Below are 25,671 nucleotides of genomic sequence, written 5' to 3'. Positions count from 1 at the left end.
ACGGTGAGTGCAAGAAGCCAAACCTATGTAGTAAGGAAAAAAACACCCAAGAAATCATGCCTGGGGGTCAGGGAGGGGCTACGGTGATTGGAAGGGAGCACGGGGCTTCTAGGTGCATGCTGTTTCTAGATCTGGATGCCGAATATGAGAGTGTCCCATCTGTGAAGAGTCAGCAAGCTGTACACCAAGCTCCTCGCACTCTTCTGTAGGTGTATTTGTCTCTGAAGAACACGTTCACAAAATATTACACAATATACTCGAGGAAGTATATATTTTTTATCTTCATGGGAAATTCAATCATGAACACTTCACAATTTGGATTTCATTTCAGAGGCAACCCAAGGCAAAATTTGAAGCACGTGATATTTATCTTTTCTACCTCAGTTCCACATTCTCTTTCTGGGGCTTTTCTACCTTTTGAATAGCAGCTCCCAACCAAACGTGGCTGCATTCCACACCCTCAATTCTCATTTCCTCAGCAGAGCTGAAGACATGCACCAGTCTCCCAGGAATCTTGTTTAAACGCAGATGCTTCAGTAGGTCTGTGGTGGGGCCTACAGTCTGCGCTGCTGGAAGAGCTCCCGGCTGTGGCCAGCGTTGCTGGTCTGAGGCCCTGAGCTGCAGAGCCTGAGAAAAGACGTGATTTAAAACCAGTGTCTGCTGAGCTCCTGGGAGCTGAATAATGCCTGTCCTGGGAAACTGAGCATGGAACTCACGGCTTCCTTATGGCTGAGTTTTAGGACCTGTATCTGGTGGAACATTTTGGGCTTCCCTGTGCCTCTCAATTTGCATCCCTGTTAGCTCTACCGACTCAGGGACAAAAAACTAGCAGTTGGGGACAGTAAAGAACCTGTTCCTACTCTAGGGATTTTTGTACAATTTCTCATTAAACCTTCACCTTTGGACTTCTTAGCATAGTGCTTTTTCCACAGCATTTGCAGAAGGGAGGGAGGGAGGGAGAGGAGGTAAAGGAAGAAAGGAAGTGAGCAAGCAAGCAGTTAGATTGCCTGGGAAAGTGCAGCAATGTAAAGTGCCGGCGTGACTTGCCAGATGGCTGAGGCTGCTTAAATCCAAGGTGTCTCTTCCATGAGGGGCTCAGCGTGGAGTTATGGATATTTTGATGATGAGTGAGGTTGTAGGGTGAGAATGGAGGGGTGGACACCAGGGTGAAGAAGCCCTCTTCTCCCAGGGGGCATCTCAGAGCCATGAACACAGGGAGGGTAAGCCTCTTCTTGGCAGATAGAAAAATGTTAATAACTTTAAACCACCCCTGAAATTTGATATGTGGTTTTGAAGTGTTTAGGCATTTGGAAGGGGTACAAGGGGAATATAATATATGTATAAGGATTTTTCCAGATTCAAATAAATATTTGAAAAATTTCTGGTGCACATTTTATAAGCTGGAAGCAATAAAAAATGCTCTCTGATCTCGCCAGAACCGATTTGCATAACATAGGGAATCTCAAAAACAGAGTATCTGGAAAACTTTTTTTAGTAGCTGTGATGGTTAATGTCATGTGTCAGCTTGGCTAGGCTGCAGTGCTCAAATATTTGGTCATACATGTCTGGATGTTGCTGTGAAGGTCTTTTGTACATGAGATTATCATTTCAATCGGTTACACTTTGAGTAAAGCAGATTACCCTCCAGAACGTGGGCAGGCCTCATCCAGTGAGTTGAAGACCTTTAAATGAAGACTGAGCACCCCTAAGGAAGAGGGAATTCTACCAGCCCACTGCCTTGGGGCTCAAACTGCTATATCAGCATTTCCCTGGGTCTCCAGCCTGCTGGCCCACCCTGCAGATTACAGACTTGCCAGCCTCCACAATCGTGTGAGCCTATTCCTTAAAATAAATCCACGCCCCCTCCCCCCCCCCCACACATGCTCACATCTTATTGGCTCTATTTCTCTAACTAACACAGTGGCTTATATCATTGTACTTTCCCTGGGGTTCATCACATGAACAAATGTACCAGCTTCACCATGAATATATGCTAGCACTGCTTAAAACAGTTGAATAAGATTATTCAGCTTACTTGGTTGAATAAATTGAATTCAATAAGAACTGAATTCTGTTTTTTTTTTTTTTAACTTCTATTTTTAATTTGACCGTAACTTATTCCCCATAGTTCCAAGATGCTCATAAAACCCCCAATGTCCAATATTTAACATTCTAACATTTAAAATTCTTAATACTTCTTACCACCCACAGTCAAGATTGTCCTTGCAAGGTCTTTCCTGAAACATTTAGATAAATTTCATTTTACTGAGATGAACATAAGTAAAACTCTACTATATTGGCATTAAAATTTTAATCCAAGATGTATATTTTTGAAAGTATTTCAAATTCATTGTCAAAATTTCCTCAACGTCACAAATACATTTTTATGGAAAAATTGTCAAGGTTATATATTAATGACTTACATATACTTTTTACAAAGAAGCTAGAGCTACTATACATTCTGAGGTTCTATTTCTCCCTCTGTAAAGTGAATTATAATTTGATGATCTCTGAGGATTCATCAAATGCTAAGATCCTGGAATTTTACAGTCACCTCACCAGCCTGTGTGGATGCATACCCTCTTTTTTTTTTTTTTTTTAACATAGTTTGACACCTGGAAGAAATGATACAGTAGGTGCTGTGGGTCTTTCCTATAAGCTTTTGGAACTTATTTTAAAAACTGATAAATTTAAGTTAGAGATGTAATGGGATTAAGTTATCACATTATTGTAACTAACACAGACTCCCATATTGCATATTCACTTAAGAATTTCAGTTAAATGCTAAAAAGTGTTGATGTTGATTTTTTAATATCTGAAATAACTCTCACGTTAAAGAATGGATTTAAGAAATCTTGTAGTAGTTCAGTTTCTCATAATAAATGGATTGCTGAATTCTTATTAAATTGCTAAATAAGAATTTTAATTTAAAATATTATTCAACAGAATAGGTCACTTTTTAATGGCCCAAATGCTCACCTACAACATAACATTATAATTCTCACCAGGGTTCATTAGGATTGTAACAGCCTATCCAACAGATCTGTGGACTTCTGTGGACAGATATTAGCCTGAAGACAGCTTATTCACTGTCATCTTTTAGGAGACAGGCAATGCACTATCCCTTTTAGACCAATATAAAACCTCCGCACCTGTACACACAGAATCAATCTAACCCTCATTTCTGGCTTTGTGCCTTGCTTTAGCCTCCCATGCATTTTCACTCAAGACTAGGACTGCTCGGACACAGTGCATGTTCCTATAGCATCAATTAGCCCATCCCTTAGGTCAATAGGTGAATGACGCAGAAGTGGAAGTTGCATTTCCCAGCATGTCGATGCTCTGCGCCCAAGTAACAGCCACCAAGTGCAAGCCCATTACCCCAGCTGAAGGCAGCCGGCTGCAGGTGAACACAGTCTGGACACACAATGCCCATTCCCCGGGGGCTTCCTCCCAGCACAGACGGTACACGTGCGTTGTCTTTGTGCAGTCTGTCCTTGTTCCTGTAACTCAGCAGCCACAACCCATGCACCTCCATCCACCAAGTTACCTTCACCTTAAAAAACAAAGTGCGAAATCCTATACTTGCATTAAAACATTTACAGTTTTTCTGTACTGGTACCCTGGACTGTCGTATGTTTCTATTAAGCATCTAATGTGACTTTTTCATTGTGCTAATATCTTATTCAGATTGTTACTGGTTTTTTGAGTATGCTGGTTGCAAAGCTATACAGATATGGAGAGATCAGCCCCATCCCTACTTTTTTTCCCCATATGTCCTTTGTGTGTTTGCAGAACATTAGGTTTGTCTGGAATACACATGCTGTGTTAGAGTAGAAATGCATGCACTGTAATTCACTCACTGACATCCCCAGGCTAACCATCTCTGCCAGACTGAAGTACATGCTCTGCCAACAGATCCCCAAGGAGGAAAAGAAAACATACTTGCATCACAAACACGAACACTAGTTTATGGCATGTGCATTAGAAAACATGACATATGAACGTCCTAAAACATGGATTTTCTAAGCAAATGTTGGTTGACTCCTCAGGAATTCGTCCACCTCAGCCAGAGCAGACTGTAACTGTTCTACAGGAGCAAGAATTATGAGGTGACTGGGTCACGCCAGGGAATGCACTGTGCAACCCCCACGCCTAAGGAGATGGGCAACAAGCCAGCGCCTGCTGCCTCAACCTCCCACCACCCCTCCACCTCTGGACCAGGCAGCCACAAGAGGCTCACAGCAGGTGAAACTTCCACCGCTGCACCCAGATTTCAGAATGAATAACTCATCTGCACTTGTTTGTTTTCTATCCAGACATTAAAAAAAAAACCACTCTAGGTCAGAGATACCATTATAACAAAATGGTCACTTGAGCATGCTCCATAATTGTAATGATCGCGAGGGGGTATCATGGCTGAACATGCCCATAAAATGCCCCCCAAAAATTGAAATTGAAGAGAGCGGTTGCCCTCAGTGTGTGTGTGGTGGGAGGGAGCTCTCAGAATGTGTCATTATTTCAAGTGTTTCTGCTTGGTCACCTGAAAACGACAGGTGTGAGTACATTTAAGGGGCAAACCTTGACGGAGCCTGTATTTGGGACTGATCCAAAAAGATATGAGACACAGAGCTTTTGTAGCTATCTCAATTTCTTATCTCTGTAAAAAAGAAATTTTGTATTCCATATGTTTGCTTTTCTTGTGGTTAAGAAGCATATAACGTGAAATCTCTATTCTTAACAAACTCTTAAGTGTACGGTATCGTTGCCTACATGCATCTTATTGTGCAGATCTCTAGAGCTTTTTCATGTTGAATGACTGAAGCTCTATAACCCACTGAACTGCAACTCTTCATTTCCCAATCCCCAAGCCCCTGGCAACCACCATTCAACTTTCTAAGAGTTGACTACTTTAGCTATCTCATATACGTGGAATTATACATTATTTTTCCTTCTGTGACTGGCTTATTTCACCTAGCATAATGTCCTCAGGTCCATCTGTGTTGTCACATACTACAGAAATTCCTTCTTTTTGTATAGTTGAGTAATATTCCATTGTATGTATATACCACATTTTCTTTATTCATTCATCTATCAATGGACACTTGAGCTGTTTCCACCTCTTGGCTATTGTGACTAGTGCTGCAATGATCACAGGAGTGCAGATATCTCTTCCAGATCCTGATTTCATTTGTTTGGATATACATGCAGAAGTGGGATTGCTGGATCTATGATAATTCTATTTTTAATTTTTTGAGGAGCCTCCATACCGTTTTCCATAGTGGCTGCACCGATTTACATTCCCACTAACAATGTACAAGGGTCCCAATTTCTCCACATTCTAACTAGCACTTGTTACTTTCTGTGTTTTTGATAACAGCCATCCTAACAGGTATGAGGCAATATTCCATTATGGTTTTGATCTGCATTTCTCTGATGATTAGTGATGAGCACCTTTTCATTCCCATAAAAAATTTTTTGACTGAAGGACAAAATATTCCAATAATAAAAGGAAATACCACTGTGGTATCAGAAAATATAACCTCTCATCACTAAATTCCCTTATTTTTATTTCATTCCTTTTTTTTTTTTTTTTTACATATCTTAAAACTGTGACAAATACTTTCAGCTTCAAATGAAGAGAAAGAAAGACATCAGGGTAAAAGGTGTTCTGGACATCTCAATGCTTTCAGAGCTCAGCCCTCCTCCTCCAAGGACACACATCAGGGCAGCAAACTTGGAGGCAGAAAATACTGTACAGCAACATCTGTTAAGCCTGAACAAGGTAACTCAGGAAACTACAAGAACACCCAAGAGCAAAAAAGAGAGTAAAGACAGACTATCTTTGGGTCAAAATACTACCCCACAAACTTGGAAGGGGAAGAAGTAGTATGATTAAAACTCTAAGTTAGGGTACCATGGAACCACATGTTCACATCAACACGAATCTTCAAAGCAAGATCACGCCTGACACTTGAATTTACTAGGGCACATTCTCAGGTAGGAAACGGGTTGCAAACTGGAAAAAGTATCTTTCCTGCCTCTGTGCTTTGTCCTTCATGGAATATTGAAAACTGGAGATTCCTACTTAAAATATGGATTTTTCACCATCCTTTATAAGTTGGCGTCGCTGGCAACACTGGGCCGATGTCCTGCATGGCAGCATCTGTCCGTCCCCCCAGCATATGAAGCAGAGGCTGCTACTGGGCCCCAACTCCACTCCACCAGGTCTATGTTACCTGCCTGGCCCCGGAGGCTTCAGAGTTTGTGAGTCCCGCTCCATTACATCAGTCACAGCCCACGGAGTGGTAAGAGGAGGGAACGTGGAGATAATCTGACAGGGCCTAGAGTCTCTCTTGCTGGAACTGTGACACCACCATACAAGATAAATGGAGATAACTGCTCTACTGAAGAGAGGAAGAAACTCCCTGAATTTAGTTTGTCCACTTGATTTTTCTTTTTCTTTTTTTTTTAAATTAATGCCTTTATTATTATTTTTTAAACATCTTTATTGGAGTATAATTGCTTTACATTGTTGTGTTAGTTTCTGCTGTATAACAAAGTGAATCAGCTATACGTATACTTATATCCCCATATCCCCTTCCTCTTGTGTCTCCCTCCCACCCTCCCTATCCCACCCCTCTAGGTGGTCACAAAGCACCGAGCTGATCTCCCTGTGCTATGCGGCTGCTTCCCGCTAGCTACCTATTTTACATTTGGTAGTGTATATATGTCAATGCCACTCTCTCACTTTGTCCCAGCTTACCCTTCCCGCCCCCGTGTCCTTAAGTCCACTCCCTATGTCTGCGTCTTTATTCCTGTCCTGCCCCTAGGTTCATCAGAACCATTTTTTTTTAGATTCCATATATATGTGTTAGCATACGGTATGTGTTTTTCTTTCTGATTTACTTCACTCTGTATGATAGACTCGAGGTCCATCCACCTCACTACAAATAACTCACTTTCGTTTCTTTTTATGGCTGAGTAATATTCCATTGTTTATATGTGCCACATCTTCTTTATCCATTCATCTGTCGATTTGGTCTGCTTGATTTCTGACCCCCAGTGAGAGCTGGACCCAGACCACCCACCTTGTGATTCTTCCCGTTCATTACGCTCACTGGTGCCATCACCTCTGGAGAGAGAGAAACTGTCTAAGAAACTTTTGATTTTTGACTGGATATCATTTTAAAGCACCCCATTCCTGGTGCAGTCCCAGGCACACATGGATTAAAAACAAAGTTTTTTAAATGAAGGAGTGAATGAATGACATAGGAAAAAGGCAAGAAGAGTTTCCTCTGTGGGCAAATAACAAAAATGATCCTTAAGACTGGGAACAATTTAAGATGAACTTCTTCCACAATATTATGCCCTCGATTTAAATGACGGACGAGATCGATAAGCAATGAAAAATAGAGAAACTAATGTTTTCAATCTTATACAGTTCTTGAGGATTTCAAGTCCTATTAGAACAGTATTTCTCACACTTGATAAACATGTAGACCTTATAAAAGAAAATATCTCCTACGGATTCCAGAGTTGATGTAAATATTGTTTATATCATGTCACTTAACTATAAACAAACATAAACCAGATATAAACTCCGTATACTTATAGCTCCCAAACATTTATGTGACCAACACGCATTTGCAAAATCAGTGGAATGAGAATTAGCAACATTCATTTAAACTGACAAGGGATGCACTTCTACTGAAACGACACCCCCATAGCCAATGTCAGTATGGCCCTGGCAGCTTGTGTGCTGCGCTTTCCAGCCACACTTACAGGATCAAAACCCCACTCCCTGATCACTTTTCCATTGCGGACACAGACAACCCAACACTCCGTGTTGTTAGTCACTTTCAGTTTACGTGGACACATCATTTGCACCAAGTCCACTGTTGTGCCTTCCTCATCAGCCCATGACAAGGAACGGATGCCATACAATCTTAAACACAGAGGCAGGTTTTGAAACAGTGTAGCCAAATCTGTCATGTAAGAGTCATCCAGGTGATTCCAAATGTGCTCAGATTAATTTGTTTTATATTATCATATAATGATAACATAAAATGAAAACATAAATGTTTAGTCTTCTAAGATTGCCAAGCATACACATAAAGACCCAAAGGGCACCCAATTTGAGAAACACTCTTGACATGAAATGTCCATAGTCTGGAGATGTGCCCTGAGGTATTTTTCTGCATTTATTATACTGCATCTCAGGTCCTTCAGATGTCATAAACTCCTAGGTATTTAAAAGCGTGAGACAATGAGCTCCTTGAAGGTCAGGTCTACGAAGGAGTCTCTCTAGTGCCTGGGACACTGGCAGGCACATGAATACCGAGGGAATTAGAGAAAGAATGAAAGAAACATGTCTGAGCTACTGCATCTATATGTCTTGTTTTTATAAGACATATAGACTAAGGCCTTAAGGGTTAAAATTCACTTTTCTCTTTTTATAATTACTCTGACAAAAGCAATTATAATTTGGAAGACCCCAAATATTTACCAGTTGAAGCAGTGAAACTGTTTTTTTTGAGGAATTAATATCAAAGAAATCATACGTGTCATTCCATCATTACAGCTTTCCTCTGGGAAACAGTGTTTACTTTCCATTTTACAACCTGATATGAGACTAACAGAGTCAGATAGGAGCAGCGCAAATACCCACGATAAATACTCTCTTCCCATTTCTTCCCTCCAACGATATACTGCAGTCAGGTGCAACTAAGCTTTCACAAGCTACACATGAAGCAAGAAAGTATACTGTATATCCTCTTAGGAGAAGAAAGCAGACATTTGAATCGCCTCGGCATCCTAACCTCCCCCATCATCAAAGGCTCTCTTCTCCGTCATCAGCCTCTAAGCTTCCATTCAAGGCAGATTAGCCCGATTCAGCTACTTCCATTTTACAAATGAAATAAAATCATGTAACCTGGGAAGAAATCAAGAAACAGGTTTTACAAGCTCCAAGTGACCGTGTATTTGAACAGTGATTCCGGAGAGAAGTAAATGAAAACTTCAGGCTAAAAGACAAGCTAGAGAAGAGTCTGTGGTCCTTGGAGGGTAGTCTTCCAATGACACCCCATCTTAAGCCTTTTTCTTTTTACCCATACCATAAGGGCTGAGTAAACAATCTCTCACCAAAACCTGCCAGCAGAGCTCTGAACAATCAGCAAGATCTGAGGGTCAGAGCAGGCCACTGTCTGTATGGCCAAAACTGGCAGTCCTCTAAGGATGCAAGGCCAGAATACCTTTCTGGGGCCAGGAGGCCAAAAAGAAATTACTACCTCAAGATGAAATTCAAATATCAGAACCAGAAGGGGCCACCACCAGCAAGCAGAGCTCATAAAAAATAAGCCATACAGAGACTCCTGCTGGGCCCAGGAGCAAGGTTTGGATGGTTCAAGGAAGAGCTGTGCTTCAAATGGACAGGTTTCTCCCCCTCAGCAGTAGTGTAATGACACATAATTGTGATAGAGGATATACTGAAGAGGAAAAACAAAAAGCAACAGACCAGAAACAGAAAGTAAAGATATATATAATCTATATAGAGAGATAGAGACATATAAAGATATATATATATATACACACACACACATATATATATCCCCAGTTCTGAATGCAGAAAAGGCAGGAAATCTCTGGAAAGCTTGTGGCTAGCACACTGATAGGCCTCAAAGCCAGTGCCAAAGGTAAGCATCACACACAGTCAAAAGCATCTTTGAACCTCTTCCAGGACTGAAGTCCAACCCACTATGGTACCTCAAGGCTGGAACCAATCTTTATCTCCTTGGATGAGCAGCAGATATTACTGGCAATATGGGTGAAAAAAATATACTTATCTTCAAACATTAAAAACACAGTCCAAAGCACCCAGATGCTCACATGTGGAAGATACTCAAGAGCTGAGATCAAACAGAGAAGAGCTGATTTAACTCTCGCATCCCAAGCTGTCTCAGGGCCATACCCTCACTGAGTGGGAAGAGAGGGGAAACTGAGGCACTATCTAATCAATCAGTGTCTCTCTGTCTGCTTGTCTTCTGCCTCCTCTCACCCTGTCCCCCTCTCACTCCGTGTCTCCAGCCCTCTCTGTGTTTACCTCTCTCTTTGCGTCCATCTCTCCTCTCCCTTTCCCATCCTGCCAAGCACCATATCATGAAGGTGAAGTGGGCTTATGAAGCAACTGCACTATTACAAAAGAAGACGATCAGAGGCAAAAGCCCTAAAGTGGACCCCAAGAAAGGGAAATGTAAAGGAGTCCCTGACCATGAAACTATGCCTCTGCCTACTTGTAGCTTCATGTTTTTTAAAACGTCCTAGTTAAGTGGGATTGGTGTCACCTGTTGCTTTTCCTCTCCATTTTAGTCATCATCTTCATAGTTACATGGACGTGCCAAAGTAAACCTTTTTGACAATCCATATAACAGTTCACACGTGGGTAGTTTTGGTTCTTCTCAATTAAATTTCTTGTTTCTAAGTTATTCAACAGAAGACTCTTCTTCAACGTTGTGTGTGTAGAAAGGGCACAAACCATGTGAAACAGCTTGACCACACAGGTCAGATTTTGGTGCCTGAACAAATCCCGCCCCAGCCCTGTCTGGCAGGTCACCAATCATTGCTAACCCCTGTTACACCAGAGGCACCCACCCACCCTGGGTCTAATCTGGCTATTGTGGCAAAATTGGTGCCCATTCACAAGTCCATTGTGGTTCTGGTGCCAGCTGGACCCTCGCGTTTCTGTTTGTGAGAACGTGGGGTTCTAAGTTAAAGTGAATCAGCCCACAAATGACACTCAAAATCGCTACAAATGGAATTGAGAACACTCTGAAAAGCTTCAGCTCTGACTAGAGGAGAGAGGTGAATTCCAGTCATGACCCCGCCTCAGTCGAATGCTCAATGCACACACACACAGACACACACACACCCTATATCCTTCTCTCCTTGCCAATCTCGGAAGACACCAGCTCTCACCAGAATGTGAAAATATAGGGAGACAACCAACAAAAGAAATGAAGAGAATGCATGCAGCATGAACTAACTGCATTCTCAGTATATGAAGCAGGGAATCAAGGAACATTCAGCAAATATTTATTGAGTACATTTATTGAGTACCTACTGGATACAAACCTCCCTTTCACCAAGATAATGCCCCTGACACCAGAAACTGGCTCCACTAGGTAATTACAACTCTGCTCTCTGTTTCTCCCCAGACATCCTCTTCCCACTTCATGGATTTTTTCTTGGCCTGATACAATCCTCCTTCCGGAATTCTCTTACGTAACTACATTGCCTTGCCCATTCTGGTTTCACCTGCTGGCTGACCTAGTTCCAGCTTACTGGAACTAGTGGTAACGGCCCATCCTGACCCTCTGGACAATTTACACCTGCCCAGCTCAGGTTAACAGTGTCACATGGCGGGACACTCCCCTCCCCAACCTTTAAGGAAAGAAGTCCTTCAGTTTCTAAGAGAAGACCAACTTGAGAATTTAACACATCACCCAGAGACCATTTTTATTCTTTCACAGTGCAATATTATTTTCTCTCTAATATCACAATTATCGATGACTGAGGACTTTAACCCAAATTTGTTTAATATTTTGATCTAAGAGTTTGAATGATCTTTGAAATGGAAATCACTACCACGTTTTGCCTTTGCAGGAACCAAACACTCCTATATCTGATATCTGTTCTGCTTAAACTGTACACAAATACCCCCCTAGGATAGGGATGGGACAGGGTGCCACCTGGGGGAAGATGGAGTGCCAGGTGGGAAACTAAGGCACCAGATGAAATGGCACACCTTCCCAGAGAGACAATTTTCCCCCTGGAAGAATATATAATATTTTATGCTAAACCAAGCCACAGTATATTATAAAGTGAACATGACTTCTTTTTTTTAAGGTAAAAACTCAAGAATTCAAAGAAAGTTCCTGCTTGCAGGCAGTCTGTTGGGTTATGTCCACAATACATGGGGTTTCCTGCAAATAACTCTCCTGCCTTTACATGTTCTCTGAGGAAATTTTTTGAGAAATATTTCACCCACACTATGAACTTCTTGAGGGCATGAACCACATCTCCTCCTTCTCTTTGTCTCCAAGTACCTAGGACAGTACCTAAGACAGTGGCACAAAACAGGCACTCAACAATGTTTGCAGAATTAATTTGGCTGAAATAATGGCAATGACATTGTCAATAACGAAAGATTTTTATCACATTTGACTGGGAGGAAGGGAAGATGAACATGTATGAGGAAGTAGAATAGAAGCAATCCAATTTACCAAAACAGCTAATGGCTGCCATAGTAACAATCAGGTGAAGCAATTCAGTTTAGTTCTTTTCCACTGGAACGAGTACAGGAAGGCAAATATTGTACTTGTTAATCTCGCAGAAGACAGGGGTGGGGCTTAGGACACAAGACTACCAGTTGACACTGGTGCCATTATATTTAATAACATCTCAAGAGTCGGAAAGGCATCATGATAATAATAATGTCACCAATAATATTAAGACCTGGTTGTATGCTGATCCTAAGAAGGCCATTTTCATCATTTAAAGGTTAAGTGTCAAATATTGGCTGCTGAGACTTGGCAACTCTGAAAAGTAGTTCAGTGTCTGTGTGTGTGTGTGTGTGTGTATGTGTATGTGTGTGTGTATAAAATATGGTGTGGTCTTACCTTTTCTTATTCTTAATATTGTTACCTTTTTAAACTAGCTGGACCCAAACCAAGTTACAGATGAAAGATGATGCAAAGTATATGGTTATAGCAAAGTTTAAATTTTTCTACTTCCCTGGTGGAGACACTGCATTTTCACTCATCTGTAAATAACAGAAAAGATGGGTATCGCGCCCACTTTCTCTACACAATCCCTCTTATACTGCAGTGAGTAACCTTCCATGCCCAGTATTCCCTGAACTTTCCAAACAGGAGGGAGAAGTTGGGCGGAGGAGGAAGTGAGGACTTCCAGCCCTGCAGGTCTAAGCGGTGAATGGGTGAGCCAGGCCGCTGCTGCCTTCCAGGGCTATTTCCTTTTCTGAGTCTTATGTCTCAGGTATGTGAACTGCCGACCAAAATGTTCAGATCTTCCTAATAATGACAACCAGAGATACATAAAATTTCAATGAAAATCCAGAGAGCAGAAAAACATTTTATACTATTAAGCTGTTTGTAGCGCCTGAGGAAGAAGTAAAAATAGCTCAAGATATACCATGACTCTAGGCAGAGATAGATGCAAATTAATCTCAATAAAACCTGAATATCTTTCCCACCATGCCCTGAACCTGCAGGCATCCCCTTTCCCCCTGAGAATTAAGTAACTTGATACTATGTTATTTCTGTCACAGACACAAGAGTAGAGAGTTTACTGTATGATTTTATTCTATGGTATAAAAAGTGAGAGTTTTAAAATTCACAACATGTGGGATCAAATGCTGCTCTTTTAGTAACTGGGCAAGTCCCTTAACGTCCTTAGGTCTAAATTTCTCCATTAATCACAGATAAGAACGTCCACCCCCAAGGTTATTCTGAGTATTAAACGAATTAACCTGTAAAATGCCTAGCACATAGTAGGCATCGGTGAATCTTTGTGTGCAGCAATATAAATGTGCAACAATGTCTTGTTTTCTACGTAGTAGCAGGAAAACAACAAACACAAAAACTACCATAGAGAATGGCAAATTGGCTAGAGGCCCGGGTCACCAAGCGTTGCTGCTCCGGGTGCAGCCTGGAGGCCAGGAGTAGGAGGTGATGTAATCAAGTCTCTGAGGTTCGGGGAGCGCTCCTAAACCAGCGTCCCGGAAGAATCTCCGGACGCTGTGGATTTCACTCTGGCTTATGAAACTCAGAAATAAGCAAGTGAAACTTTCTCCCCGAACTGTGACTCGGAACGCTTTCCTTTTCCTTAACTCTAGGGGATCCCGTCTTGGAAGAGTTAAAAGTGCGTCGGTGAATGGAGGAAAGCGAGAGAGAGAGACAGAGAGACAGAGAGAGTGTCCACTGGGTCTGCACACTCCGAGTGTAAGAGGGAGAGGTGGCAGCGTCCCAGGGAGGACAGAAACACCACCACCACCTTCCGCTCTGCAAACCACACACGCACCTGGGGATGAACTTGACCTCGTCCCCGAGTCGCGCCTGGAAGTCCTGCCAAGCCTGGCCCGGGCTCGCCGAGTCCCAGTGGGCGGCCAGTGCCGCCGCCGCGTCCTCGTCGCCCTCGTCCTCCTGGCTGTCCCCGGGGTCGGACCCCACCAGGGCCGCAGTGAACGCGGGCTCCCGCGGCCCTCGGCCCCAGCGCCGTCTCCCGCGGTGGGCCCCGCGGAAGCCGCGCGCGAACTCCTGGAAGGTGATGGCGCCGTCGCGGTCGGCGTCGAGCCGCTGGAACACAGCTTCGGCGTCGGCCGGCCGCACGCGCAGCTCCGCGCACAGCGCGCTGAACTCCTCGCGCTCCAGGCGCCCCGAGCGGTTCGCGTCGCAGGCGGCGAAGACAGAGCGCAGCCGGGCCAGCTCCTCCAGGTCCCCGTCCGGCTCCATCCCGCCGGTCGGGGGCGACCGAGAGGGCTCCGGGGCGCGCGGCCCGCTCGGGCAGCGGTGACGGCGGCGAGTCCGAGGCCACCTGCTGCCGCCGGGAGCTGCGGCAAGTTCGGCGAGTCAAGCAGGTTAGGCCACTGGCGGGAACGTCCGGGCGTGGCGAAGCGCCTGGGTGGGTCGGGACGGCGCGCTCCGACGTGGCTCCGCGCGCGGACCCTGGCCGGGCTCAACCCCAGAGCGGTGCGAGCGCGCCCCTAGCCCCGCGCACCACTCAGCAGCGCCCGCCGCGATTGAGCGCCCGGCGCGGCCTCACGCACTTGCCCAGCGAGGCCCGGCTCCGCCCAGCCGGGGAGGAGGAGCGCCCCGCTCCGGTTCCCACGCCTTCGAGAGTCCGGCTGTGCTTTTCGTGCGGGCCTTTGGAACCTGTGTTTGGGGCTCCTGGAGTTGGGGAGCCCGGCCGGAACTGGGGGTGAGGCAGAAGCGTTGCCAGGCCCTTCGGCATAAACAGTGTTTGCTCGGGTAAATCGAGAGCTGGTATGAGAAGCTAACTAACTGGATAGAAAGGGGAAAGGAAGGTAGGGGTAGGATCCCAAATTGGTTAACGTTATGTGTATTTTATTATTTTCTCATTCCGGAAAATTGGTAAACTTCCGTGTATACAAGTTTTCTTACAAACCAAAGTATGAGATTTACCAGAAGACCCCATTCTCTGAGTTTACTGGCTTTCTTTAATGCGTGTCCCTCCAACGTTAAGGTCCAACTAGTTAATGCACAGTAGGAATCACATAGATCTTCCAGGTCCTCAAATCCAAATAACTTTTCTCAGTCCTTGTCTCCTCAACCTGAGAGAAAATTAATAACCAAAATCCTTGGCAGGCAGCAATATTTAAACAAGGACTGAGGTAGCTTTTTTTCCCCCTTTAAACAAATCTTATGGAAATTATGCAGATGTGTTACCCTTTGATCTTAAACATTTATTTCAACAATGCTATTGTTTCTTTAATATTGGCTGCTTCATGGGTATAAGATCTTTAAAATTCATCCATTTTTATCCTTTTAAAAAAATCTTGTCTTATTTCCAAGAGACCCTCACTCTGTCATATGATTTATGTATATGTTCCCTTTGGTGATTCTCATAGCCTGTGAAAGTGCATTTGGGTTATTTTTACGTTATTCAAGTCAATTTCCTACACTTTTTAGATTTTATTTTATTTATTTCCATTTCTTTTAGTTATGACTGTATTTCACTTATTCTCATTCTGGATTCTCTTTATTGCTTACTACTTTGTTTTCGATATAATAAAAATAGAGGCTTTGACTGACACAGTTCCTCAAGCTCGTGTTCTTAAACAGAAAGCTAAGTGCTAAACATCTGAGGAACTGTTTCTTCTTATAGTACAATAAATAAAGTCAACACTCACAGCATCTGTCAAGCTGTAAATACCACTGATAATTGCCATCTGTAAATTTAACTGGTAAATTATGAGAGGCGTTCTATTAGAAGCCCTGGACTTAGCAATCTAATGGCTAAGTGAATACAGTACTATACAAGTAGATAGCTAATACATTGAAATGAATTTTATTATCAGTGCAATATAAATTGTTACTGATTTTTGAGTTTATGTGCTTTCCTGTTTATTCTAAAGGTTGATTTTCTCCATATAAAGAAGAAATGGGGCTTCCCTGGTGGCGCAGTGGTTAAGAATCTGCCTGCCAATGCTGGGGACACGGGTTCAAGCCCTGGTCGTGGAAGATCCCACATGCCATGGAGCAACAAAGCCTGTGGGCCACAACTACTGAGCCTGCGCTCTAGAGCCCGTGAGCCACAGCTACTGAAGCCTGCGTGCGTAGAGCCTGTGCTCCGCAACGAGAAGCCACCACAATGAGAAGCCTGCGCACCGCAACAAAGACCCAATGCAGCCAAAAATAAATAAATAAAATAATTTATTAAAAAAAAAGAAGAGGGCTTCCCTGGTGGCGCAGTGGTTGGGAGTCTGCCTGCTAATGCAGGGGACACGGGTTCGAGCCCTGGTCTGGGAGGATCCCACATGCTGCGGAGCGGCTGGGCCCGTGAGCCACAACTACTGAGCCTGCGCGTCTGGAGCTTGTGCTCCGCAACAAGAGAGGCCGCGATAGTGAGAGGCCCGTGCACCGCGATGAAGAGGGGCCCCCGCTTGCCACAACTAGAGAAAGCCCTCGCACAGAAACGAAGACCCAACACAGCTAAAAATAAATAAATAAATTAATTAATTAAAATGAATAATGCTTTAAAAAAAAAAAAAAGAAGAAATGGCTAGCTTGGTAATGCCTTTAAAGCTTTACAAATCTACTTATTAAACTGAATCTCTGAAATATTATCATTATTCTGTTAGCGATTAATAAATAGCTGTATTTTTCAAAATAGATGAGTTAATAATATTTTTAACTGCTTAGGCAGAAGTGCTTTTTTTGAAGACTGCTCATGCAACTTCCTTCATTAACTCACTCTGACCTTTGCACTCAATTGTAAATTCTTATATTCTTTCACCTGCTTTGTCCTTTCTGTAAGCCCCTTCATTGAAGAGTCGTCAAGAAACATGGATTATTCCAAATGTCTTGTGTACACATCTCATTTCCACTGATGTGAATCTGCTCCAGACCTACTGTAACAGTTATCTATCACTACATAACAACACAACAAACACCTAGTGATTTAAAACATCAACCATTTTATTTGTTCATAATTTCATTGCCATCAACTTGGGCAGGGCTCCAGTAGGTGATTTTTCTGCTGGCCTGTCTAGGATCATGTAGTCATGATAGCTTTATTGTGGCTGCATGGTCTTAAGCGTCTAACCCATATGTCTGAATTTGGTGCTGGCTGGTAGCTGGATATGTCTTTAGGAGGCTAGCACCGGCTTTGTCATATGGTGGAAGTGTCTCATGAGTGTAAGTCCCAATGCACAAATGCTTTTCTAGCCTCAGCTTGTGTCATGTTTGTTGATATTCCATTGATCAAAGCAAGTCACATGGCCAAGCCCTAAGTCAATGGGAGAGGGGATTATACAAGGTCATGGATACAGGGAGATGTACTTTATCGGGGGCCCTTACTATAACAATATACCATACCTAGCCTCTAATACATTCTCTTGGGCTCCTGTCCTTAACGATCTCCTGTTCATTCTACAACCACAGCTGGACAGTCCTTCTTAAACATCAATTATTCTGTCATTCTGGAACTCAGTCGTTCTGAATCAGTGGTAATTTTGTTCCCCAGGAAACATCCGGCAGTATCTGGAGACATTTTTGGTTGTCACAATTCGAAAAGGGGCAGATGCTAGTAGTATCTAGTAGGTAGGGGCCAAGGATGCTACTAAACATCCTGTGATGCACAGGCCCAGCCACCTATAACAAAAAATTATCTGGTCAAAAATGTCAATAGTCCTGAGATTGAGAAATCCTGCACCCTAGCTCATCAACCCCCAGAGAATCAAGGGTAAACTCTTCATCTGGGCATCCAAAATCCTCTACAGTCTGGTCCCATCTTATATATCCAAACATCTCTCCCTTTAATCTCCATCAGGGCTCCTACTGTCCCCCAGATATGCCACACTTGATTACATGATTAACTTAATAGCTTCTCATTGTCATGACGACAAACATCTTTTAGCTGTTTTCTCTTCTGCCTAATCAAACCATTTCCCAGCCTCAGGTGAAGAGTTGGATCCTGCTTTTCCTATCAAAGTTTCAATTTCATTGTGGCCTGTCACAAGGACAGTGCTGAGTGTGTATTATGTCAGCTCAGGCCATAGGAATGTTTTTCTTTTTTAGTCTTTTTCACGGTTTTATTTTTTATGTTAAAACTCTGATTCATCTGGAATTTATTTTGGGTCAGGTGTGAGTTGTAGATTCAACTTTATTTTTTTCTGGCTTTCTACCGAGTTGTCTCAACACCGTTTATTCAAGAATCTCTTCTCCATGGATTTAAATACCACCTTTAGCATATACTAAATTCCTGTACGTATTGGAGCTTATTTCTGGACTTTCTAGCCTGTTCTATTGAGGAATCATTCACATCTTGAGCTTATAAAAAGATTCCTAAAGGAGTCCTATTGAGTTGCCTTTTGTATTTTTAAGTGTTTAAAGTACCTCACAAGGTACTAAGGAGTGCTTTTGAATATTTCCAGCAATATACTCAGGGGAAGGCCAAGGTTATATAATCTGTCTCTAATATTTTGAAGAATTAAGAGGAAAGAGAGGAGAAGAAAGAAATAGGAGGCATTTCTTTTCTGTTTTAGCATCCAGAAACAGCTAGTGAGGAATTGGAGATAACAGAGCAGCCTTTGAGAGCCAGTGAATTGGAAGGTAAGGAGAGCTTGCTTGTAGTTATCAGCATGACTTTTTAGAAAGATCAGCTTGCTTTGTGGCTGCTCAAGGATTTTAAAAATCAGAGATAATCTTGTTAGAGCATGTTTCTCAAAAGAGTGAAAAGACACTACTGTGATCAAATACATTTCTAAAACACAAATACATTTTGAAAAGACTCCTACTGTATCTCTTCTTGGATGAGATAAAGAAAGCTGTTTATACTTGTTTAATCTAATATTCCCTACATGTATTTGACCATGGAAGCTTTTAGTTTGGGGTTTTTGGTTTTTGTTTCAGTTTCTGAGGGCTTTCCACAGAGTTTGTGCTCTTGAGAACATACTTTGGGAAATCTTGTGATAGACAATGACTAGGATGATGAGTCATGAGAAATTATCCTTTGCCACTACATCATAAATTGATCCAACTTTCTATAGCTGGGAATGAGCACCACCCCTTAACCTCCTCTTCACCCAGTAAATGGGAGAGGCTTTTAACAGAAGCCTATTGTAATCTACCCTATAGGAGTCCCTACAGGTACAAGAGCCTTCCTCAGAGCCTTACTTAACACTGAAGTTACTCTGACCCAGAAGGATCTGATAAGCCTGTTAAGATGGAACTAGATATCAAAGTAATGGTATACCACTGAGGAACCAATTAGTAGGTTCAGGAACTCTCTCAAACAAACACAGCCCTGTAAGAGCTTGTGTCTTAGTTTTCTCATGAGTATCTGAGTATCTACTCAAGGCTTACTATTCCTAAGGAAGTTATAGGAAAATTTTGAATATTTTACAAAGAAGAATATGTCAGCAAATTTACATCACAGTGATTTACTTACTCTTTATGTAAATACGGAAAAAGAATAACATCCACGAACCCAGAAATTACAAATAGGAACATTTTATCATATTCACATCAGATATATATATATATTTTTTTTTAGAAAATAAAGAATTATGGACCTAGTTGAACTTACTCTTTGATTGCCTATCGTTTCTGTAATAAATAGATAGCATTGTTATATGTATGTATGTGCTGGCAGTCAGACTTTGGTAAATCTTTCACTGTAAAAAATTAAGTATCTCTATAATGCTCCAAACAGTATCAAACACCATTTTACAGACCAGAGCAGAGTCGGCCTCCAGTACTAGAACTGAGTGAGAAGTGTTGAATTTCAAACTTCTGATCCCATTATGTGATGACCAAGCAAAGCTCATATGTCATCTCCCCACATTGGTAAACCACGTATCTTATACATCTTGCACCTCTCAGTTGAGACAAAAGTTTGCATTTCATATTATATATGCAGGAAATAGAGAGAGAGAAATTGAGCCCAGTGCAAATATATCCATCTCAACTTTTGGACAGTAGAACAAGGCCAACTGTGGTAAGCAGAATTCTTCAGTATCCCCCATATTCCCACTTCTTGGTGTACATGCTCTGAATAATCCCCACCTTTTCAAAGTGACCAAGCCTTGTGAATTGGATGGGAGAATCATTCCTGTGATTACATTATGTTATGTAAGACTCTGAGCAGCCTGGAGTGATGATTCTTCTGCTGGTCTTGAAGAAGTAGTAGCTGCCATATTGTGAGAGGGCCCTATGGCTAGGACCTGAGAGGTTAGATTTAATGTTATTAATTGTGTCTTTTCTAGAGTTTCATGTAAATAGAATCATACAGCATGTACTCTAACATGCATGGCTTCTTTTGCTCAGCATAATAATTTTTAGATTAATTTATATTGTTGTATATCTCAGTAATTCATTCCTTTCTAGTAATGAATAGGAGTACATTATATATACATATACCACAGTGTGTTTATCCATCACTTTGTTGATTGGCTTTTGGCGTATGTCCAGACTTTGGCTACTGTGAATAACGCTGCTATAACTATTCTTCTACAAGTCTGTGTGAAGGAACACGTGTCCATTTCTCTTGGGTAAATTCCTAGTAGTGAGATTGTTGGATCACATGGTAGGTATATGTTTAGCTCTACAAGCAACTGACTAAGTGCTTTTCAAGGTGATTGGTTTTACATTCCTATCAGCAATGTAAGAGAGTTCTAGTTACTTAGTTGCTCCATATTTTTGCCAACCCTTGGTAGTATCAGTCTTTTTAATTTTAGCAATTCTGATGGATATGTACTCATATCCCATTGTGGTTTTAATTTGCATTTCTCTGATGACTAATGATATTGTACAACTTTTCATATGCTTATCAGCCATTCTTGTATCTTCTTTAAGGAAATGTCTATTCAAATCATGTGCCCATAATTTATTGGGTTGCCATCTAATTAAGTTGTACGCATTCTTCATCTATTCTGCAAACAAGTCCTCTGTCATGTATATGTACTTTGAAATTTTTCTCCCATTCTCTCCTTTGCCTCTACAATTTCTTAATGGTGTCTTCTGAAGAGCAGATGGTTTTAGTTTTGATGAAATTCAACTTATCAGTGTTTTATTTTATGGTTTATACTTTTGTGACCACCTAAAAAATCTTCATCTACCCAGAGTTGCAAAGATATTCTTTATGTGGTTTAGAAATATAGATTTATCATTTACTGTTGCATCTATAATCCATTTTGAGTGAATTTTGTGTATTGGGTGAGTTAAAAGTTGAAGTTTATTTTTTTCTATATGGATAGCCAGTTCTTCTAGCACTACTTTAAAAAAAACTGTCCTCTCCCATTGAATGGCCTTTGTCAGAAATCAAATGACCATATATGTGTGGGTCTATTTCTGGACTCTCTATTCTGTCCTGTTGATTTGTATATCTATCCTTTTACCAACACCATATGGTCTTGATTACATTGCTTGAAAATAAGTCTCAAAATCAAGTACTGTAGTATAAATCCTCCAACTTTGTTACTCTTTTTCAAAATTGTTTTGGATATTCCTGGTCCTAGGTATTTCCATATAAATTTTAGGATCAGTTTTTCAATTTATACAAAAATATATCCTGGCACTATGATTGTGTTGAATCTTATAGATCAATTTTGGCAGAATTGTTATCTTAATATTAAGCCTACCTATCAGTGAACATGATATATCTCTTGTTTATTTGTTGCCAACACATAAAAATTCAATTGGTTTTGGTATTATGATGAACTTATATCCTGAGACCTTGCTAAACTCACTTGTTAGGTCTAGTGACTGTTTGGTGTAATTCTTAGGATTTTCTCATACACAGTCATGCCATCTGTGGGGAAAAAAAGGATAGTTTTACTTCTTCATCTCTAATCTGTATGTCTTTTATTTCTTTTTCTTGCTTTATTGCACTGGTTTGGACTTCTAGTACAATATAGAATTACAGTGATAAGAACAGATTGCCTGCTTTCTTCCTAATCACAGAGGGAAATCATTCAGTCTTTCACCATTAACTGTGATGCTAACTATAGGTTTTTTTATAGAAGTCTTTTATTTGGTTTAGGAAGTTCTCTTCTATTCCTACATTGCTGAGAATATTTATCATGGGTGGATTTTGCATTTTGTTAGATGCTTCCAGCATTTATTTAGATGATCATGGCTTTTCCCCCCTCCCTTATTCTGTTAATGTGGTAAATTATATTGATGAATTTTCAAATTTTAATCCAACTGTCACTTTCCATGTAGTCTCAGGGCTTCTTCACATGGTCTCTCCCTCAAGATAGTTGGGCTTCTTACATGGTGCCTCAGGACTCCAAGAACGAGTCTTCAAAGAGTCTTGGGCCAAAGCTACAAGACTTCTTACAACCTAGCCTCAGAAGTCCCAGACTGTTAGTTCAGCCACCTTCTACTGGTCAAGCTAGTCACCAAGGCAACCCAGCTCAAGGGGAGAGTAAATAGTCACCACCTCTCAACAAGATGGGTAGTAGTAAAGAATTTGTCACTATCTTTAATCTACCATAGCTTCCTTGCTTTGAGTTTGGCTTCATATCACACCCTTCTTGTTGTATTTTTTTTCTACATCGCTGTATGTTTGAAGTGGGATGGGATATTTGTCACTTCAGCTCAGTCTACCATATTGACCAGATATCCTCCCGCTCTGCTTTAGACCTCAGCTTAGATATCATTTCCTTGACCTTCCAAAAAGAGATTAGGCCTCCCTTTTAAGTGTCTCCATAGGAGCCCATTTCTATCCCCATACCTGCTGCACATGTGCCCTGCCTCCAGCTATACTGTCTCCCAAACTTTAAGCACTCGTGTTAAGACTCCATACTTCCTCTATGCTGTTCCCTCTGCCCAGGATCCTTTCCCTATTTTGCCACCATGCAATCATATTTAATCCTTTAAACATCCTTCATGAGGTAGGTTTCCAAATTTTAGAGACAAGAAAACTAAATCTCAGATTGAGTGATATGACTAAAATCACACAGCTAGTAGAACTAGGATTCAAACTCAGATCACCTGATTCAAGTTTGCTGCATGTTTCCATCCATGGTGCATGTATCAAATGCTGTCTTGCTCTGCCCATCCCCTCAAATCCCCTGTGCATTTCCATCCAACAGTTGGATGTCACTTGTTGGAGAACTGCCTTCAGGCTGCTAGAGTTTGCTTTGTCTGTGTGTCCAGAGAGTCACAGGTACCAGGTAATTTGTATCTCCTCTGGAAGCAGACCTTGAACACTGAATGGTGTTCAAGTTCTCTTGACCTCTATGTAGAACAACTCTGAGTTGACCTGCATGATCTTCAGCAATGGGACTGAGACAGTCACCCTCTGGGTGATGTTGCATGAGGTCAGTGTTGCACTGTAGCTTATCCTCCTTCCCTTCCCAATTCTGCCTTCCCTGCTCCCCTAACCTTCCGCATCCACATGAATCCTCATCTCAGTGTCTGGGTAGCCCAGCCAAAGGCACTGCACAACTACTTCCTTGGCATGAAATATTCTCTACAGAGACTCAAGTCTAAGGGTGTGGCATTGTCTGTAGTTTGTGAAAGGACCCTGTGGAGTACATGAGCTACCTAGAAGCCACTGCAATGTCCTGACACATGTCCTGCAGAAATCAACATATCTGACACTGCTGTGGTACATATAAAACCAGGGTGTATACAATTAAATATTTGTGAGTTATAAAAGAGAGAATATTCCTTCCAGAGTTATCCAACTTATTCTTCTCTAATAATACATTGAGTGACTGAAGGAAAGTAGACTGCAGTGTACCAATTAGTAAAACTTTTACTCGGGTAAAAGTTTAAATGCATTACAAACAAATAATACAAACAAGCAAGAAAATACAAATATTTAAAATTTTGTACTTTTTAACTTTATCATTATTTAGGGTGGTGGAGAGGGCAGAGATGTTTGGCATACAAGAATGCATTATTTTTGTATAAGATGCCAAAATTTCATGTGCAATTACCCCTTGATTATCTATCTCCATCTAGATTAAAAAATAATTTATATGTTATTTTAACTGGGAAAATTTCTGGGCATATTTAACTATGTGTGTTTTCAAAGTCTTTGCTGCTAGAAATTCTGTTTTCCTGAAAAACGTTAGCAGGTAAGGGCAGACATATCATGAATTACTTTGACTCTTTCATAAGCTTCTTTTATTTTTCACAGGTGAGAAGTGATGGTACAGCTGTAAAGATGGAGAATCTTCAATTAAAAAAAAGAAAAGATAAGGCCACAGATTATGTGGAGTGGATACAGTTGAGCCTAGATTCTAAGCATGATACATGCATGAAAAGTCTTTAAAGTAACCTTGATTTGTACTTCATGTTTTTCAAAGGAGAGAGATAACATCAAACTTGAGAGTAATAGATATATTTTTAAAATCTGTCACATAAGTAAGGCAGTAGTGGGAATGTCTGAAGTTAAAAGACCAGCTGTGTTCCAAAGGAAAGGGTGTTAAGCCCTGCTGTGAGAGAGACTCACTGTCATAAATAAAGTTTTATTGGAACACAGCCATGCCCATTCACTTTCACGCTACAAGAGCACAACTGAGTAGTTGCAACAGACATATATGATTTTCAAAGCCTAAAATATTTTTTAAAAAATATTTATTTATTTATTTAGGCTGCACTGGGTCTTAGTTGCAGCATGCAGACTTCTTAGTTGTGGCATGCATGCTGGATCTAGTTCCCCAACCAGGGATTGAACCCGGGGCCCCTGCATTGGGAGAATGGAGTCTTACCCACTGGACCACCAGGGAAGTCCCTCAAAGCCTAAAATATTTATTCTCTGGGGCTTTACAGAAAAAGTTTGCTAACCCTGCTCTATATGAAGAAGTGAAGGAAGGTAATGCATTGGCAAAGCATCTCCTTATTTTCAAACCATTCTTCTACCCTGAAGGTAGCTTCAGTGCCTCTAAAAATTCTTCAAACCCAATAAAAACATACAATAAAATATTAAAATACAATAAAAACTTACAGGGGAAGAAGTAAAGTCAGCACAAGGGAAAGGTGATAGGATGAAGGAAGAATGAAGAAATTCTATTAATGATAACTTATTTAACATTTTTTAAAATAAGAAAATACTGACCAACCACAATTTTGCTGTTGTTAAGTTTTTTGGTTCCTCAGTAATTTAGAAGAATCCTATGATAAATTCTGCTTAGAACGTATTAATTTTGCCTTTAATGATAAATTGCCAAGTCTTCTTTTAGAAGGCAAGAAGGACCATGGTTTCATGATGTTTTCTATCTTACTTCCCCAACAGTGATTTCAATTTACATTTAGTGTTAAACTGCGGTACTCAGTTTGACCTCAATTCCATTTCTGCTCTTTCTCTAGCTGGTTTCTGATCAAAAAAATTTTTAGTATAATTTTGAATTGCTCAGCTGTATATATGTGTGTGTGTGTGTGTGTGTGTGTGTGTGTG

The 25,671-nt window shown here is 41.3% G+C and overlaps 1 protein-coding gene and 2 long non-coding RNA genes across 10 annotated transcripts in view; 2 read left to right on the top strand and 1 right to left on the bottom strand.

Moving 5' to 3' along the window:
• Nucleotides 1–14,086, top strand: part of LOC309633027 — a 105,721-nt gene extending 91,635 nt beyond the window's left edge. Inside the window, exon 5 of the long non-coding RNA XR_014247249.1 lies at nucleotides 4,053–14,086. This is a non-coding gene — a long non-coding RNA (uncharacterized lncRNA). The remainder of the gene's footprint in view (nucleotides 1–4,052) is intronic.
• Nucleotides 1–25,671, bottom strand: part of RASEF (RAS and EF-hand domain containing) — a 225,096-nt gene that overhangs the window by 72,880 nt on the left and 126,545 nt on the right. The window contains exon 1 of one of the 8 annotated variants that reach the window (XM_082401173.1): nucleotides 14,098–15,033. The exons of 6 other annotated variants lie outside the window; for them this stretch is intronic. In XM_082401173.1, the coding sequence (XP_082257299.1) occupies nucleotides 14,098–14,528 (431 nt within the window). In that variant the 5' untranslated portion in view covers nucleotides 14,529–15,033. Of the gene's footprint in view, nucleotides 1–14,097; nucleotides 15,034–25,671 lie in introns of those variants that run through there. One more of the 8 variants, XM_082401168.1, reaches the window with a different exon arrangement.
• Nucleotides 16,939–25,671, top strand: part of LOC309633029 — a 329,590-nt gene continuing 320,857 nt past the window's right edge. Inside the window, exon 1 of the long non-coding RNA XR_014247255.1 lies at nucleotides 16,939–25,656. This is a non-coding gene — a long non-coding RNA (uncharacterized lncRNA). The remainder of the gene's footprint in view (nucleotides 25,657–25,671) is intronic.

This window comes from Balaenoptera borealis, assembly GCF_965194805.1.
Source record: "Balaenoptera borealis genome assembly, chromosome: 8".
Classification (NCBI taxonomy): Eukaryota; Metazoa; Chordata; class Mammalia; order Artiodactyla; family Balaenopteridae; genus Balaenoptera; species Balaenoptera borealis.
Note: the sequence above shows the minus strand (reverse complement) of the source record. Positions and strands in the feature narration are given on the sequence as shown.